At 42.7% G+C, this 19,326-nt stretch overlaps 1 protein-coding gene across 1 annotated transcript; it reads left to right on the forward strand.

The window, feature by feature from the left end:
* Window positions 1–5,025: 5,025 nt before the first annotated feature.
* NMUR2 (neuromedin U receptor 2) lies at window positions 5,026–19,031 on the forward strand. The gene is made up of 4 exons (XM_034779818.1): window positions 5,026–5,920; window positions 13,939–14,023; window positions 15,620–15,745; window positions 18,739–19,031. The coding sequence occupies exons 1-4, from the start codon at window positions 5,201–5,203 to the stop codon at window positions 18,996–18,998; spliced, it is 1,191 nt and encodes a 396-aa protein (XP_034635709.1). The 5' UTR covers window positions 5,026–5,200; the 3' UTR covers window positions 18,999–19,031.
* The last annotated feature ends 295 nt before the right edge of the window (window positions 19,032–19,326 follow it).

Consider the following 19,326-nt stretch of genomic DNA (forward strand, 5'->3'; position numbering starts at 1 on the left):
ATTTAAAGCTATTTGCTTTGTATATTTCGACATATAACGTTGACAATTTGTGTTTCAACAGTTGTAAAGCTTTAACCTTTTGAATCTCAATGTCTGCTGTCATTAAATAATTATTGTTTGTCCCACTCCCCATCATTTTTCTGGGTTGTGAACATTGTAATTGGATAAAAATTGAAAAAATGCTTAAAATTAAACATCCATGTTACTTGTGGAAATTATTTAAAAAAAAAAAAAAAAAAGAACTCTGCCAAGCCTACCTATGCAAGAGGTCAGATTAGATTATCATAATGTTCCCGTCTGGCCTTAAAATATATGAATCTATAGTCCAGATCCACAAATGATGTAAATCAGAATAACTCGATTTACTATATGCTGATTTACGTCAGCGGAACATCTGGCCCTATGAATCTCTCTAACTATTTCCAGCTTTCTGATAGAACTCAAAGTTGCTTAGCATTTAATTACTTGACAAGAACTTAGTGATGAGTGCCCTAGAAATACCCTGGGGAGATAGCTATGCACTGAAACATATCATTTATTAAATGAGTATGTCTGTTACACACTGCCATCCCTGATGGAACCAAAGAACCCTTGGTAGTTCTGTCATTTCAGCTGAAGAAAGACCTCCATTAACTGCTATCCTTCTACAATCTCACAGTCAGTAGAAAGTGCAGCCATTATGCCCGGGAAGAGGACTTACATTGCAGACTCTTAGCTGGGTTTAGTGTTGCTAAATATATCACTCAGTCTTTTACATGAAACTATAGTCAGCGAAGGCCAGCATGCAATACAAAATCTCTTCGGAAATACATAATAACAAGCATTAGGTTCTAAACACAAGGTGGATCCTGGAGTGTGGACCATGGTGAAAAATATCAAGTGTATTAAAAATAGTTTTTGAAAGAAACAAAATGTTTTTGTTTCTTTTTTCATTGGGCATTTAGAAAGTGCTGGACTTCAGCTTCTGGAGGCATTCCCCTACCCATGCTGTTTATTGCAAATGTAATTGTAGACACCACTCTAGGGAAAGCTTTTAGAAGAGAATTTACGTGCATTTTCCTCTTTCTTGCCTTCAATGTCCACTCCTGATGGCAAGAGTTAATCAAAGTATGGCACTGTTTTGTAAAACGCTGACATGATTAACCAAGGGAGGAAAACTTTGCTTTCTTTATTATTTAATGTTGGAGAGACAGTTCTTGTTGCTTTCTGCCCTGTGGTATCACTCCTAAAGATGCATTTAATACACTTGTCTGAATCTGAGCCCAGTGCTGGCAGAAAAGATTAAGCAGGGGACAGCATGACTGGAAATAGACACAAAAAAGTGAGCACACAGAAAGAAAGTCAGATGCATGGGGATTGGATAAGGTTGGCATGCTGCACCTTCAAGTAATTTTGTTTCCAGTACAGTAGCTTTCCCCTCAAAGGTATAATTACCAGGGTAGCTGCCTGGCTGGCTTTTTGTAAATGTCCTGCGTGTGTCATATGTAAGACATGGGAGAGAATTGTCCCACTTTACTTGGTACTGGTGAGGCCTCAGCTGAAGGACTGTGTCCAGTTCTGGAAAGTTTTGGAAAGATGTGGACAAACTGCAGAGAGTCCAGAGAAGAGCAACAAAAATGATAAAAGGTTCAGAAAACCTGACCTCTGAGGAAAGATTAAAAAAACTGGGCAAGTTCAGTCTTGAGAAAAGAAGACTGAGTGGGGGGGACCTGAAACCAGTTTTCTAATATGCAAAGGACTGTTATAAAGAAGATGAAGATCAATTGTTCTCCGTGTCCACCGAAGGCAGGACAAGAAGTAATGGGCTTAATCTTCAGCAAGGGAAATTGAGATTAAATATTAGGCAAAACTTTCTAACAATAAGGGGCGTTAAGCTCTGGGACAGGCTTCCAAGGGGAGTTGTGGAATCCCCATTATTGGAAGTTTTTAAGAACAGAGTTGGAAAACTGTTAGGGATGGTCTAGGTTTACCTGGTCCTGCCCCAGAGCAGGGGGCTGGGTTTGATGACTGCTCGAGGTACCCGACCAGCCCTACATTTCTATATTCCTCTTTTTCTTTTCCATAACAGTAAGTGCAAGCTGAGTGGAACCTGAGTTTCCTTTTCAATTACTTTAAAGAAATGGAAAGACACCTCAGTGGATATTTTTTAAGCAGGTAGCAATAATCCCAAGTCTCAGTCAAAGGGGATGTCTCCAAAATTTCCAGGATCATGTTTGCACCAGTTAGCATTATAACCATCATCATCTTATTTCATATTGATGCTGCACGAGCAGAAGGGGCTGGTGGGGCCTGTTTAAAAAAAGGAGAGGTGGAAAGAAATGAGAGATGAGTGAAAGGTTAATGAAAAGGCATGACTACTAAGAAGAGGAAGATTAAGGGGCTTGATTGCAAGTGTCTCATTGAACGTCCTCTTGCACTTGGCTCTGAAATGACTGGTATTGGCCATTGTCAGAGGCATGCTTTTGCATATAAGGACCGTGGGTCACTTCCCGCAGGGCAGTCCTTCTGCTCCTTGCTCGCTGAAGTCCAGATATTTGAGAGCAGTTTAAAATACCTTAAAAGTAGACTCTGAATTTGTTAAAAGCCTTTTGAAAGAAATATTTGAAACCTGAAGGAAGAGGGCAAAAGGATACACATTCCTTGCACCCAACGGCACAGTCCCTCGAAACATTCCACATGGCTAAATGAAGATTTTCTTCTTTTCATGCTGAAATATACTTTACAAATCAGAGGGGTAATGGCAACTAGAGGAGGAATACATGTGAGATAAGTGATAGGCATGCTGCAATTATCACAAGAGAAATTCTTCTGGCTTTAAGTAGAGAGCACATGTCAGTTTTCACTCAGTTGTCTTCAGCTACATACACAGTAAAGAGATGAAAGTCTCTCTACGTTCCCCAGGTTGGACTCTCTGTGTGCCTGTTGTGAAGCTGGGAATGGAGTTTAGTCTTCATGTAGGCTCAATCCTTGGTCTGTTAGCTGTTGCTGCTATCCGGGGTGCTAACTGGTGCCTATTACAATGGTTTTTATCATGAGCTGGACTGAGGCCCTCTGCTAGGGTGACCAGACATCCCAGTAGGAGGGGGTTTGTCTACCCTCTTCTGTCAAACGGCCGCAAGTTATATAAGGAAGGATTAATAATAACACTGAAAGGGATCTAAACCCTCCTACTTCAGGATATAAGCCAACCACTGACTAATGGGGGTTAGGAAAAAGCTCTCCTTGTCAGCATGTTATTTCATAACTGCTGACTGCAGGGTTTCTTGCATCTTCCTTAGAAACATCTAGTGCTGGCCGCTGTCAGGATACTGGATGAGATGGCACATAGTTGGCCAGCAGTTACTATGGTCCTAAGTGGTAAAGATTTTTTTTTCCATCTTTAGTCTGTGTCTACTGTTTGGGTGCGATACTAAGGTCTCTTTGTGCAGCTAGAGCAGCACAAAAGGGACTTTAAGCCAGCCTAAAGAGGCTGCTGAGGGTTACTGAGCATGGAGGAATCCGTATGTTGTGTGTATACAGCATAGACCATGCCACCTGATTTCCTGCCCTTTGGCCTAGGGGGCACAGACGTGTGGGGAGACGGTGTGCCAAGGATGGGGCAGATGGAGTCCCACTCTGCCATTGCTGCATTCTTCCCCAGTGTATATGGAGGTTGGGGGCGGGGGGACAAGATGTTCTAATTCTGAAGCACAGAGGGTCCACAGGCAACTCTGTCCTAAGAATGGTCTTTGTACCATGCGGCCCACCCCACCGACACACACCACCATCGATCAGTGCTTACCTGGTGCAGAGGGCTTTGCCCTGGCCTCCCAAACCCTGGGTAAATTTCACCCATATTCTTTTTTGGTGGGTCACTTCAAAATGGCAGCTTTCAGTGTTTTTAAAATGTACAATCCAGAAAACATTCTTTATCTGCTCATAAGGATCTGATAACATTCCTTATCAGAAGCCAGGTCACATATTGGATCGCAACAACTTATCAGTTTCCACATAGCTTTTTTCTACTCCCTGGTTCCAACCAATTAAACTTACTGCATTACAGAAGGATAGTTCTAACTGCTATGTATGTTTGTTTGTTTGTTTTGAAGCAATGTCTGTGTTATGCTAGTTCAGTCAAGAATTGAACATTAATAAAGAGATAATTGATCTTGTGTGATACTGTCATGCACTCAGGAAGGTGTGTTTTGTGGCACATGTAAACACACATGCAGGAGGCTTGTTATGGTGGAGAAATCAAGAAGTGGTGTGAATTGACAGGGATAAAGTGTGAACTGATTAGAACCATGTAACAAAAGTCAGACCAGGAAATACCAAAAATCTCCTCAAAAAGAAACTTTTTTCTCCATAGATTTGCAGGCCACAGAGCTTCTGACAAGACAGGATCAGCATCCAAACTATGCTCCTAGAAACTAAATGTTGTCTCTCAAAATGCTCGTGCCCAAAAATACCTGATATTAATAACAAGGACAAATACAATCCTTTGCTGGTACCAAGCAAAACAATTTCATAGCTTAAACAAATGCAAGCATGAAGAAGCAAGCTTGACTAATTCTAGCTGTTGAACTACAAAAACAGATCTCTATTGAGAGAAAATCAGTCTATTTGCTATTGCCTGTTGCCATAAAAAGCAGATTACTAAAATCAATAGTGACTTAGAAATCTGTCCCTGGAAAAAACAATTTTTCTCTGTAGCTTCCAGCTGGAGGTAGCTTTAGTTAACTTTGTAAAAGCTTTTAGACTGAGCTTGCAATGCCTGGTCTCTCATACTGTGACAAGAACAAGGATCTTGCAGCTGGTCTCGCATCCAATATTTCAGATTCACAGTTCTATTCACGCCACATTTCTAATTCAGTAAATGCATCAGGCAGGGCAGCTGATATGAGTAGCCAGGACCTCCTTTATTATCATATAATCTGATGCATATAGCTGGCCAATGACTATGTGTGAAAGGAGGGGCTTTCTGTCTAAGGATTCCTCACAAGAGAACAGCTGTTATAACAGCAAAACCTCAGCTGAGTCCAGCCGTATACACTCACTTATATCTCTCAGTGTCTTTGTGCTGTCAGGTCCAGCAGGGCATCCGTGTGTGGCTCTCTCTTCCTTTCTCTGTTTCTAGAAGTGAGGAAATTGCAACAGACAAGCCTTAGCTAGCCCAAGTAAGATTGGATCTGAGTCGAGATACTTTCCAACAGAACCAACAATGGACTGGGTCACTAATATCTCATGGTTTGATCACCTATCTCTGAAGGAGGAAGTTTTCAGGAGATACTTAAACAGCACCGAGGACTACCTAGCCTTTTTATGTGGACCCAAACGGAGCCATCTGTTCTTGCCCATGACCTTGGTGTATGCCTTGATTTTTGTGGTTGGGGTGACGGGCAACCTTTTAGTTTGCCTGGTGATCCTTAAGCACAAGAACATGAAAACGCCTACCAACTACTATCTCTTCAGCCTTGCCATTTCAGACCTGTTGGTGCTGCTCTTCGGGATGCCCCTGGAAGTCTACGAAATGTGGAGCAACTACCCCTTCCTGTTCGGCCCGGTGGGGTGCTTCTTCAAGACAGCCCTCTTCGAGACTGTGTGCTTTGCCTCTATCCTGAGCATGACCACGCTCAGCGTGGAGAGATACATAGCCATCCTCCATCCTTTCCGAGCCAAGCTGGACAGCACCAGGAAGCGTGCCCTGAGGATTATCATCGTGCTCTGGATCCTCTCAGTCCTCTTCTCTCTGCCCAATACCAGCACCCATGGCATCCTGCTGCAGTACTTCCCCAATGGCACACTGGTCCCTGGCTCGGCTACCTGCACTGTGGTCACGCCCATGTGGATCTACAACTGTATCATCCAGGTCACTTCCTTCCTCTTTTATGTGTTACCCATGGCTGTCATTAGTGTGCTGTACTACCTGATGGGGCTGAAAGTAAGTCCAAATTCAACTGTGTTCCTTCCTTGTGTAAAAGTGCCCGCATCGGCTGTCTTTCCATCCATAGACAAGGGAAACCATTTCAAGTGGTAGCCCCAGGAAACAATGTACCAAATTCATCCCTGGAGTAACACCACTGTAGAGTTAAAACAGCTACCCAGGGGATAAATTTGGCCAATATATTTTAAGTGTCATTGTTTTAGGTCTCAATTGCTGTTTACTGTAATATGTATTAATTCTCTTCCTCCTTCCTCCTTCCCCTCCCCCGCACATTTCCACATTTTTCAACAAACAGAAAATGTAAAAAGAATAAAAAGGAGGGTGATTGTCGTGACAGAATCTTATGCATTATTTGCCTCTCCCTTGCTTGTGGCTTTAGAATTTCCACTGCATCTTTTCTCTCTGACACAGGCAGGCAGTAACTGTGGAAAGAACAGCGTTGTAGCCGATATTCTTTTATTAAAAATTCACGTGCAAACTGCCATAAATCGATATGCTGCTTCACTACTGCAGACAGCACGTTCAGCAAATGATTTCTTTTCAGTGAGTGAATTTCTAGGGAGACACACATTATGCTAGTATTTCACATCTATACTCCCTCCAGACACTAGAGTTGCTTGTGAAGGAACATCAGTGTATGAAGATGGGGTGGGGGGGAGGGGAACAACCTATATCTTACTGTACTAATGCACCTTTATTCACTGCACAACTAAGAAATATACTGCTATTAATACTGGGTGGCTGTATTATTTTTTTCTATTTTTTTTAATATAACTAGTAAATCTGAATGTAACTTTGGCTGTAAGGCAGAAAAAACCTAGCTTTGCTGCCTTGCACAGAAAACCTGGGGAGGCACATAGATGTATGGACCATGACACTAATCGTACTAAGAACAAGAATCAGCGGTCGAATGTTTGTTGCCATGTTAATACATAGCCTCAGCTGTCTACTGCTTTGTGTCTCTTAAAGGGGGAAGAAAAGACTCGCTTGCAGCATCAGTGACCATCGATGAAGATAAACAGCCTAAAACTTATAGCAAACCGCAGAACTTTGAAGGGGCAAATGGGTTAAACTTCTGCAAAACTGCAATTTAGTGACTATTGTGGGGTCTTGGCACGGTTTCACTCAGTATCTTTACCTGCACTTCAGGGCACACTGCGCACTAATTTCTGTTTTCTTGATAGTGTAATAGCTGAAAAGCTTAAAACGGGGAATGAAAAGCTTTTGCTTCACGTGAAGAACTGTAGCTACTCACCATTGCCCCAGACATTCCAAGTCATCATTCAAAGCACAGCTCACACGCACTGATTTATGAATGTTCTGTTCTGTTCAGTCCCTACCTCATAAGGGCTGGGTGTCCATTCAGTTATGCCTATTTACTTTGTTTTATGCTCATAATACACCGCTCCATTTTAAGCCACGTCTATCCCTGGCGCAGATCAATTGGCTTCAACACAAGTTATGTCAGGGCAGAATGTTTAATTTTTAAGTGGAGGGGATTGACAAACGGTCCAGTGAGATCATTTTCAGGCATAGATAATTTACATCTAGTCAGTGATGAGCATGAAATCAGTTAATAAATCCAAGGGTCTGCCCCCGTCTGAGCGTCGTGTGCTTTCGGTAATGCTGCAGTGAAAATTTTCAGAATTGACCCCGGAGAACAGCTCAGGCAATATTCAGGGGGAAGTTTCCTTTTAGTTCGGAGATTCCCAGCCAGTGCTCTGGAAGAGGGACAACTGGAGAGTCCAGCTGGTTCTCTCACTCCTGCCCAAACCCTCAATGGTAAGGAATACCCTGTGATACTGCATTGCAGGAAGAAAGAATGACCCATGAAGAAGCAGCTCCGTAAATCCACAGCAGGGTTGCAAATTGGCAAGTGTCCTGCAAAGTTGACAACTGTATTTAAAGTAAAAAATACCTCTCTCCTTCATTGTGAAACGCCTGCCCCATAGAACTCCTCCTGACTCGTCAAACTGGTTACCTCTACTGCCTGGGTTTGATTTCCAGTCTGGGTTGCTAACGTGTGTGCTACAGAGACCTCTATCCCTTGTGTTGAAAGAAAATGCAGCTGTCACTTAGGGTCCAGTCTTGCCAAGTGCTGAGTACATCTGGAGTACGGTGTCCAGTTTTGGGCCCCACATTACAAGAAGGATGTGGAAAAATTGGAAAGAGTCCAGCGGAAGGCAACAAAAATGATTAGGGGGCTGGAGCACATGACTTATGAGGAGAGGCTGAGGGAACTGGGATTGTTTAGTCTGCAGAAGAGAAGAACGAGGGGGCATTTGATAGCTGCTTTCAACTACCTGAAAGGGGGTTCCAAAGAGGATGGATCTAGATTGTTCTCAGTGGTACCAGATGACAGAACAAGGAGTAATGGTCTCAAGTTGCAGTTGGGGAGGTTTAGGTTGGATATTAGGAAAAACTTTTTCACTAGGAGGGTGGTGAAGCACTGGAATGGGTTACCTAGGGAGGTGGTGGAATCTCCTTCCTTAGAGGTTTTTAAGGTCAGGCTTGACAAAGCCCTGGCTGGGATGATTTAATTGGGAATTGGTCCTGCTTTGAGCAGGGGGTTGGACTAGATGACCTCCTGAGGTCCCTTCCAATCCTGATAGTCTATGATTCTATGAATATCTCCTTCACAATGCAGTGTGCCCTCAACACAGCCACTTGCAGGACTGATCTCTTGCTGAGTGGCACCCTGGCTCAGTCGGGAACCTGTCCTGGTTGCTCTAGCCAGATGGCTCTTGAGTGCAACAGGTCGCTGGAAGGATGAGGAGGAGAGACTGTGTCAAAGCGGGAGGTATGATGGGAGCAGCCATAAGGAACTGACAAATACACAGTGGAGCCACTTGAAAAGAAAAATCCCTGCTGTAGAAGGCATTCGCTCAAGGTCCCTGCCTTTCAAACGAATGGAACACCAACAGCGTAGTCAATATGAACCTGCAGCATGCTTTACCTTTCAATTTTGTGGTGTTGCTAAAAGTATTAAGCCTATATTGAGCCGTTTATTTTTAAGTAGAAATCTCCATTGAAATCAGGGGGGATTTCTGCTTATAAATTGATGGCAAAATTCACTGGCAATACAGACACCCACAACGACAGTTGTGTGTGTTCTGATGGCTCTGGTGATTGGTAAGGGCATATAAAACCTTTTGCTTCTGCTTTGCCTGTTCGAATTCTGTGCAGGTCAGTAGTAGCTGAAAGTTATTGCTATCTGATGATGGTTTGATGTCATGGAAAATAGGTTCAAAACCTCAAAAAAATTCTCATGGGACAGGAAAGCTGTTTCCCACCCTGCCCTTCTCAGATGCTGTTGACAGTGGATATATACGTAACTTTACATGCAAGATCATAGATATACCTCTGAGCCACACAGTCATAAATGCAAGGCAAATTCTGAGGGGATCAACCCGTTCTGAGGTAACCACATAACACCAATGTGGTCACCAAGGGTAGGTCTACACTTACCCAGTAGTTCGGCGGCAAGCAAATCGAACTTCTGGGTTCGACTTATCGCGTCTTGTCTGGATGAGATAAGTCGAACCCGGAAGTGCTCGGCATCGACTGCGGTACTCCAGCTCGGTGAGAGGAGTACCGCGAAGTCGATGGGGGAGCCTGCCTGCCGTGTCTGGACCGAGGTAAGTTCGAACTAAGGTACTTCGAACTTCAGCTACGTTATTCACGTAGCTGAAGTTGCGTACCTTAGTTCGAATTGGGGGGTTAGTGTAGACCTGCCCCAAATCTCTCTGTGGGAACATATTCCAGGATTCTGTCCCTGATCCCCATGGCCATCAAACAGCATGCTGGGAAATGATGTCAGGAGAGCAGTGCCAGGAGATTAATGTGCACAGTTATCTGATGCATATTGTATGCAAAACATTTTTGCAGGTTTCATTGCCTAAATAATTTGTTGAATATAAATCATTCAACCAGCTCTCTATAAGCTGAGCAAATCATGGGGAAGGGGAGGGAATACTGAATAGCTTATGGAGGTAGGGAAAATCCCACCATCTATTAGCAGTGCAATCAGGGTGATAGAATAACTCTCACATCACAAGACAGTGTCCCCATCTGAGAATCTCCCATAGATTCATAGATTCTAGGACTGGAAGGGACCTCGAGAGGTCATCGAGTCCAGTCCCCTGCCCGCATGGCAGGACCAAATACTGTCTAGACCATCCCTGATAGACATTTATCTAACCTACTCTTAAATATCTCCAGAGATGGAGATTCCACAACCTCCCTAGGCAATTTATTCCAGTGTTTAACCACCCTGACAGTTAGGAACTTTTTCCTAATGTCCAACCTAAACCTCCCTTGCTGCAGTTTAAGCCCATTGCCTCTTGTCTTATCCTTAGAGGCTAAGGTGAACAAGTTTTCTCCCTCCTCCTTATGACACCCTTTTAGATACCTGAAAACTGCTATCATGTCCCCTCTCAGTCTTCTCTTTTCCAAACTGAAGAAAAAAGCTTTTCCATGACTGAAGAGACACATTGGGCCTAGGGGGCATTCATCTGCCCCCATGGTTGCCAGTCCTCTGCCACCCCCAGACCCTGGAGAAGGTTTGACTGAGGAGCCCCCAACTGGACCCTGTCTCTCCCCATCATGGTAGCTATGAACCCTCAAGAGAGCCAGACAGTGGGAGGTGTAGTGGTCCTTGAGGATCTCCGTTTTTATAAAGTGACCCACAGAACAAAAAAATTGGAGAATTACTGTTACAAATCTTGACCTGAGGAAACCATCACTAGAGGGAGAGGATAGGTCTGTTTCCATGCCTATCCAGTCCCTGGCCCTTTAGTTGATACGGCCAATTGCTGTTGTGAGAGACAAGGTGGGTGAGGTAACAGCTTTTATTGGACCAACCTCTGTTGGTGAAAGTTACATGCTTTCGAGCTCCAAAGGGCTCTGCTTCCTTCCTCAGCTCTCTAATGTCCTGAGACCAACACAGCTACAACACTGCCAATTGCTGTTGTGACATCTGTCCACCGGAAATCAAACTCCACCCACCCAATTCACATCACACTGGTGCTCCTAGACGCCATGTTGACAGAGTGTTTTATTATTGCATAGACAGGCAGGCAAGGCTACCAAACTTTTCATCAGACGACAACAACTTTTGGTTTCTACTAACTTCGGTCAGACTTGAGCCAGTGACCTACAGAAGAATGGTTCCAGTGCTTTCAGTGGACTTGTAACAGAGGGCAGAATTTCACACTATAACATTTGCTGCCTCGTAGAACATACTCCAATATATAAATATATGGCTAAACCCCATTTCTGGTTCCTTGCTCCACACATCTTTTATTTTCTCAGAGCATCTATGTGGAATTCGTTTTCAGACAGCTGAGCTAATCTCACACATGGTTCATTGCATTTAATGTTAGCATTGACACGAAGATGACAAGAATGCATGCAAAAGCCCCTACTCCATCTATCTAGTAGTCATTTCTAAGGCACACATCACGGCATTTTCTCCCTCTTGATGGCTCAGTTATGCCTTCTCTTTGATCATCCCACCACAACGCAGTGTCCCTGGAGAGTCTGAAGATCAGGCATCACAGTGCTATCAAAGCCACTGCATAGAAAAAAAAACCCCACATTTCTATGGTTTATTACTCTGTCCTAGCAATACATTCTCTATGGCTTTTGAGCATTCTTAAAATAAATGGCTGTTGAGACTGAAAAACCACTGACGGGAAACTAAAGTTTTTAATCAATCTAAGCAAACATTTAGGAATGTTTACGTATGGTCCATATCAATCAAGTTTATTCCTTAAACAACTTTGATTATGAGTAAAAATGGCAAAGAAAATAATGAAAAACATGGGAAAGTTAAGTTGCCTTGACGTTGCATAAAATATTATCTATTTTCTTCCCAAGTGTGAGTCCTACCTTATAATTGATCAATATAAAAACATGCCTGTCTTTTATCACAGTTAAAACATTCTTGACAAATGTATAAGATGTAATTAATCATAAAACATGAAACAGAAAACTAAAATGTAAGAGGTCAGGTAAAAAGATGAAATATCCTCTTCTCACGGGAATATTTTATTAGTTCTGTTATTTTTGGCTTCTGTCTCTATGCATATATTTTCCCATATAATAAAAGCTTAACTGCCATTCTGCAGGTACTGAAAAATCTTCACTAAAAAAACCTGACTGAATAGTCATCAGTTAAAATCAAAATGTCTGGGTCCCAATTAAATGGTCTCTACAGATGATCTCAACTATAGCAGGTTGAAAGTTTAATGACAAAATACTTTTCTGTCAGAAGATGCCATTTTATCAGAATGAAAACATTTCACGGGAACAGGTCAATTAAATTTTCTCTGGGAAAGTATTGAAATGAATTGTTTAAACTTTGTCAATTTTGTACCATTTTGTTTCAAGTGTTATTTTTATACAAATTAGTAATGTAAATATTATATATTTTATATTATAGTGTCTCAATGTTAGTAACATGAAACATTTGACCTTATTGAAAGGAAACATTTTGACATTATCAAAATCAAACAAATGAAAGATTCAGCATTATCAGATCAAAAGTTCTGGTATTTCTGAATTGAAATTTGGAATTTCTGTTCTGGGTGAAATTTAGAAATTGATACTTTTTCTTCTAATTTGGAAAGAAAACAACTTTCAAAATGTTGGAATTGCCCATGGGATGGAAATTCCATTTTGCAACCAGCTTTACTTCCAAATAAAATCACATCAAAAGTGAGTTTCCCTCTGATTGACCAGTTAATGGCCCGTTCCTCATTAAACCATCTGATCTCAACTCTTTTCATCAGAAAAGCACTCCAGTAAATATTAGATTATCAAGAGTTAATTGGGATTAATTTTAATCTCATTAGTCATTTTAGTCTGGAGTAGGGGGAGATAACAAGTTGTCTCTGTTTGCTTTATCGCCCCATTTTTGTTGTTTAAAGGCCCAGGGGAATCTGCTCAGAAAGTATTAACTTTTTTTGTTGTAAATGATTGGTGTGTGTTTGAATCTGAGCATGTGCTGCACAAGGTTTCTCTGCTTGATGGAATACAAGGATTCTACTCATCAAATTAATTCCAAGCAAATTAGCCTAAACAGTTAGGGTTTGATTCAAAACGCATTGAAGCCCATAAGTATCTTTCCACTGAGTCCTTTCAATCAAGCCCCTAGTCAGTATTTTCAGATCACAGGGATTTTAGATGATTGCATAGGACCCAGGAATAAAATAGTAGTGGATATTTTGCAGGAAGACAAAACAAAACTGAATTTTAGTAGATTTTATAGCCCGAATCCTACTCTACACCAGACAATGAGATTTTTGGTGGTTGTTGTTTTTACAAACTGACTTAAAAGCATACTTTGTGTGTACATTATTTGAGATCCAAAAAATCTATTTGTTTTTAACCTAAATTTTCACTAAATCTTTATTTTGCCAGATTATAAGTGGGGGGAAAAAAAGAGAACCTTTCATCTGAACCTTTTGCAAAAACCAAACCAAACCAGCACATTTTTGCAAAGCCCAATACCTTGATTTGCCCATTCTAGTAATGGAACAAAACTAAATCCTTTTATCGTACCAGCCACATCCTTATTCTGAACTTTCTTGGCTTCAAACTACCCTTGATTTAAGGTTGATATTAGCAAAACCCAAACCAAACTGGCAATATTTTGTAAAAGCAAAAAATTGCTCCTTGGCCTCTCTTCCACAGTGTCCAAAGTGTCACTCCAGGACCAGCACTAAAGTCAGTTAAAACAAAATGGTTGTCCACATATACAACATCTCTTCTTCACTATAAGCATGCCTGAAATCACTAAGACCCTTCCTTCAAAGGCAGGTTGAACTCATTTAATGTCCTTTCTAAACCACCTAAATAAGTAGCACTGTAGAGCAAGATTTACTTAACTCAACTTTCCCAGAGCGGCTTACCATAGAATTGTCATGGGGAATTCTTAGTGTGGCCGGTCGGACTCCATACTGCTTCAGAGGAAATCATGCTGTTTCTTTCCCTCTTTTTCCCCTGGCCAGCTGAGAGGAGAGAAATCTTTGGCAGCTGATGAAATGGCTGTGAATATTCAGAGACCGTGCAGAAAATCAGTCACCAAGATGTTGTGTAAGTAATTGGTCCTTTTTCCATATGTATTATTTAACATGGGGAAGAAGGTGCAGAAAAAAAACCTAGAGAAGTTGAAGGTGAAGTCTGGGTTTAATTCACAGGTGAAATATGTTTGACGAACAGTTCACGTTAACTACAAACAACCCCTTCCCTAATTAGGCCCCATTGGATATCTCTGATCCAGAAAAGCTTAGATAGGGGCTTATAGACCATGGGACTGATGTTCATTGGGATATACATGTTGGGTTCCACACCTGGATTAGTAGAGGGATTTTCCCATCATGGTTAAGGTGAATTAGCAGCCATGTGTTCAAGAAGGTTGCACAGCAGCTCCCTGTGTTATATTCATCTCTAACCTGTGCTATTAGCCATGTGTGACTGATCCTGCATTGTCCTGATGAGTGCTAAAATTCATGATTGTCCCCCTTCCAGCAATTGCAAACTTCTGAAACAATAAATAAATACATACGTGTTATTTACATATAATCTTTCCCTAAACCCTCCAGATGCAGGTTGGCGAATGTCTGTTGCACAGGCATCACCTCCCCTGGCATCATGTGCTGCACCTTTTTAAAGACAGCTCTTGCCAATCTACATCCATCATTTACCCTTGCTTTCACTCATCCCCACTTCTATCAGGTCCTCAATGTTTCATGGCAAGATGTGGAGCCTCACGCTGGCCTACCACTTGAGCATCTGAGTTCCAACAGCCTTGAAAGCACAAACATCACTTCCTAACTTTGGGCTGTCTTTAAAACATACACAGCCAACCACAGCTACCAGGCAGGCCCTGCAGTCGGAACAGGAACTACCCAAGAAACCTAAACCACTCAACACTTTTCAGGAAATAGCGTCTCCCGGTCAGAAGGCTTTGAGACAACTTTAACTCACCATTTGAAACCTGGCACTGGTATTCTGAATTCGGCCGGCATTTCTTTCCTATCTGTCTGCAACGCCAGTTAGTCTGTGCCAGCAGGCTCAGACGACTGAGTAATCCAGCTGGTGGGGAGGGAAAGGGGCAAATTCTTAACCTGTTTGGTGCTGGTCAGCATGCCAGGGATCTCAATGGATGCAACCCAGTCTGAAAATCATAGGACAATCCCTTGGGTCTGACTCGCCACCCTGCAAGATACAAGCAGCGCCCCCTGGAAATTAGCCGTGAGCTTTGCTTTTGCAGTGAGAGAGGGTGACCGCTCAAGAGGCCTTCAAGTAAGAGCCCCAATGATAGCATGAATCCTGCTGGCTCCTCCAAAGTTTGCTTAGGGTGAAGCGCCATATAAGCTAAAAACCACCTAACTATTATCAGCTCCACTAGAAACTTATCAGAGTATTTTAAAAAATCAATATTTGCTGACTGCAGACCGGAGAGAAATTGATTGGAAATTTCTCTTTCAGTCTGCAGTTAATTTTGCAGAGAGCATGGTAGACAGCAGAGGGAAAAGCAAAGCTTATGAACCAGCTGAGATGCACACTGGACAAATGCTTGTAACCACCTAGGACTTTTCATCCTGCTTACTGAACCCAATTCAATCAATGCAAAGTAACAGGCCATATACTTCTGTAATTCTCTCTCTTTTCCTTTCTCCAAATCAGTTGTTCTAGTGATGGTATTTGCCATATGCTGGGCCCCATTTCACATCGATCGACTCTTCTTCAGCTTCGTCGTGGACTGGACTGAGCCGTTGGCCAATGTGTTCAACCTGATCCATGTGGTGTCAGGTAACTGTTTTTATTGGGGTTTGCTAATCAGTAGAGCTGGGGGAAAAAATTTTTGTGAATAGGCAACCTGTGAAATTTTTTTCAGGCAACCTGTGAGTAAATTATTCAGAAATATATTGATACTCAAATGTTATTCCTTAGTTATTAGAGAGACAAGGTGGGTGAGGTAATATCTTTTATTGGACCAAATTCTGTTGGTGAAAAAGACAAGTTTTCCAGTTACACGGGTCCTTTCCTTTTTCTTCAGCCCTAAAGAAGAGCACGATGTCGATCAAAAGCTGATCTTTCACCAACAAAAGTTGATCCAATAAAAGATATTATCTCACCCACTTTGAATAATATAATTGAGGAATGTTTGCAGAGTTCTATCTGTTTTGGTCCCAGAATATTTGAGAGACAGAGTTCTTTCCAGTGTCTCCATTAAATAGATTATACTTTATTATATTTGTGCATTCAAATGGGTGGTAGGTGTTTCACAGAAACAAGTCAAGATGCTGTCTTTGCCCCCCAAAAGCTTATCATATAAAGTCAGACATGATGTAACACATGGGGATAATAAATAAATAAAATTGGGGAACGGAAAAGGAAGGACAAGGGTAGCAATAATACAAATGCATGATTGTTCTCTTGAATCAAGTCTGCATCCAGATGCTTCTATTAAATGTTTTTTCCTTGCATTAAGGGTACTGAATTAGTTCACTTTATGTAGACAGTATAAAAAAGGAGAGACGAATATTATGACCCATATTTTGTTCTCAGTTAACGGATGTAAAATTGGAATGACTCCATTAAGTGTGGATGTACACTGGTATAGCAGAGCAGAATTTGGACCCATATAATACAAGGTACCATAGAGTCATAGAGTTTAAGACCAGAAGGGACCACCAGATCATCCAGTCTGACCTGCCGTACATCACAGGCCACCACCAACAATCAGCCACCCGTACACTAATCCCAACAACCAATATTAGACCAAAGTATGACAGCCTGCAGGAGACTGGGCTGTTATGTGCCACAGGCAGAGCACAGGAAGGACCAAGGTGCACCAGTCAAGGAAATAATTAAGTGAGAGAGACCCAGATACACCAGGCAAATGACAACCACTCATGTGCTGCAGAGGAAGGCAAAAAAAAAACAAAAAAACCAACCCTCCAAGGTCACTTCCAACCTGACCTGGGGGGAAATTCCTTCCCAACCCCACCTATGGGGATCAGTTAGACCCTGAGCATGTGAGCAACAATCAGCTAATCAAGCTCCTGAGAGAGAAAGAGAGTGCTCAGTGCCATCTTAGAGCCCTGGCCCTCACCATCCAATCTTCCATCTTCAGCCATGGCCATCCCTAATGCTTCAGTACAAGGAGATAAAAAACCCTCCCAGAATACATTGGTGCAATATAATGTCAGTGCAATCAGACCCAGTTATAGCCCAAAGGCTTGATTTTGCCCATGTGTTGCTTGTCAGAAGGATTTAGGGCTCCGCTTATTTACACAAGTGTGAGTAAGGGTTGTACAATTGGGCTCACAAAGAGAATGGCCATAGAGTAGTGGTGTGAGCCAGCAGTCTCTCCACTGAAGACCATGCAGTTACTCTGAATTTACACCAGTGAAACAGAGGGCCAAATTTGACTCTTAACAGTTAGTTCTTGCCTAACTTCTCATTGCAAGGGACTTCTAAAAAGTATGTGCTGTCAATGGGCCATATCTTCTCTCCCCTGTGTGTCAAGTGGTACTTCACCAAACACACCCAAATTAGACCTTAGCCAACAGGGCACAGTGGGTACACCCCATTAGAAAACAAGGAGTGGAAAATGCTAATCAGGGAGTGCAGCTGAAAAACATACCTGTGTTGAATGATCTACTTTGCACCTCCGCTGTGCTGCTGGCAGATTCAGAGGAAGTAAGGCAACAAAGCGCTGCTGTCAAATATACCGCCCGACAGTCATTAGTTCCCAGAGCATGCAGTACCAAACAATACCGTGCAATCAACCCCCACTAGCAACGGGGCTTGTTCCTGAAGTTCAGCCTGGCATTCGTTGCAAAGCTTCTCAGGGTCTGATAGCTACTGTTGGGGATTGTGTTTAATCTAAAAATGGTGCTAAAAATCCTGAAACGTCCAGGATGCTGCTGGTTGTTTGAATACTCACAAATGATGAAAACTAGGATACTGCAAATCATAGTGAGCCGAAGTCAGTGCTTTGAACTCATTAAAATATTCACCAATCAACGCCGTTGCTATTCAATCAGCTCTGATGTATACATGGTAACAAACATGTTCTCCTGGAGGATTTCTCAGCCAAGCCATGAATCTGATCAAAACTACAGACTTTACATTCTCTCCCCCAGCTGAGGTTTATGACTAAGGTTTTACATTACTGCCAGCAAGAACATTAAACGAACTAGTTTCTTCAAGAAAGGTGTAGCACAGCGGAGATTCACCCCTGCGGCGCCTCCTGCTGATCGTCCTGGGGAATTAGCTCTTTGACCCAGGAGTGCCCTCTGCAGGCCAGTGATCCGCTTGCCATTGGCCCCCATGTCCCTCTTTTATACTGCTCCCTCTGGCTTCCCTGGCCGCCTTATAAGGCCCAGTTGCTTGGTTTGGGGCGTGGCCCTAGCTGCAGCCACTTCCCCAATCAGCCAGGGTTTTACTCCCTGGCCCCGCCCCAGCCCTCTGCAAGGTTTCTCCAACCCCTTCCGGGCTGGAGCGGGTGTTCACCCCGCTACAAGAGGCATGATCTTAGCCTGCCACGGGAAAATGTTGGCTGTGCTTCCAAAGTGGAAATGAGGTGACCAACACAGATTCAGCATTGATGTTGGTTTTTCAGGAGACTTCCTTCATAGTTCTGATTCCCCTTCCTCCACTCTTCTGATCTTATTGTTTTCTAGTGCCTTTGGAGCTGTATATCTCATTGTTACATTAAGAAGTAGAGACTCTCTCTTCTGAGCATATTCTACCCACTAATTAGATGTCTCCCATGCTTTGTTTTTCTCTCTTAGGTGTTTTCTTCTATCTGAGCTCCGCTGTGAATCCCATCATTTACAACCTGCTTTCCCGTCGTTTCAGAACGGCTTTCCTCAATGTGATCTCTCCCCGGTGCGGGCGCTGGCGCTCCAAACACCCCAGAAGTGAGATTCCAGCCCAGCAGAGCATCTTCCTGGTGGGGGACTGCAATCAGGTGGACTGTGCTGAAGACGCAAGCTCCCTGTGCATGCACAGAACATCTGTCTGTAGTTCTCATCTTTCCACTGGCCTATGACTTTATTTAGTGCTATGAGTGGGACAAAAGTCAATGAAAATAACTTTTTTTTCTTAAAAAAAAAAAAAAGGGCCTGATAAGCAGGTGTCACAGGGTTTGGGGTGCAATCCAGACCAGTAAGGGGTTGTCACCTCTTCCCCAGTAACCCTGGGTGCCTCACTATGCTTTGCTGCAGCATGTAAGTTGCACCCTTAGGCCTGGTCTACACTGTGGGGGGGGGATATCGATCTAAGATACGCAACTTCAGCTATGACAATAGCGTAGCTGAAGTCGACGTATCTTAGCTCGACTTAGAATCACTTACTTCGCGTCCTCGCAGTGTGGGATC

This window comes from Trachemys scripta, chromosome 8 (genome assembly GCF_013100865.1).
Source record: "Trachemys scripta elegans isolate TJP31775 chromosome 8, CAS_Tse_1.0, whole genome shotgun sequence".
In the NCBI taxonomy this organism is placed as follows: domain Eukaryota; kingdom Metazoa; phylum Chordata; order Testudines; family Emydidae; genus Trachemys; species Trachemys scripta.

Excerpts from the sequence above, each read along its gene's own strand:
- NMUR2 (XM_034779818.1), top strand. The coding sequence starts at position 5,201 with ATGGACTGGGTCACTAATATCTCATGGTTTGATCACCTATCTCTGAAG. Across the intron at positions 14,024-15,619 it reads ATCAGTCACCAAGATGTTGT|TTGTTCTAGTGATGGTATTT; the intron begins GTAAGTAATTGG and ends TCTCCAAATCAG. Across the intron at positions 15,746-18,738 it reads CCTGATCCATGTGGTGTCAG|GTGTTTTCTTCTATCTGAGC; the intron begins GTAACTGTTTTT and ends TTTCTCTCTTAG.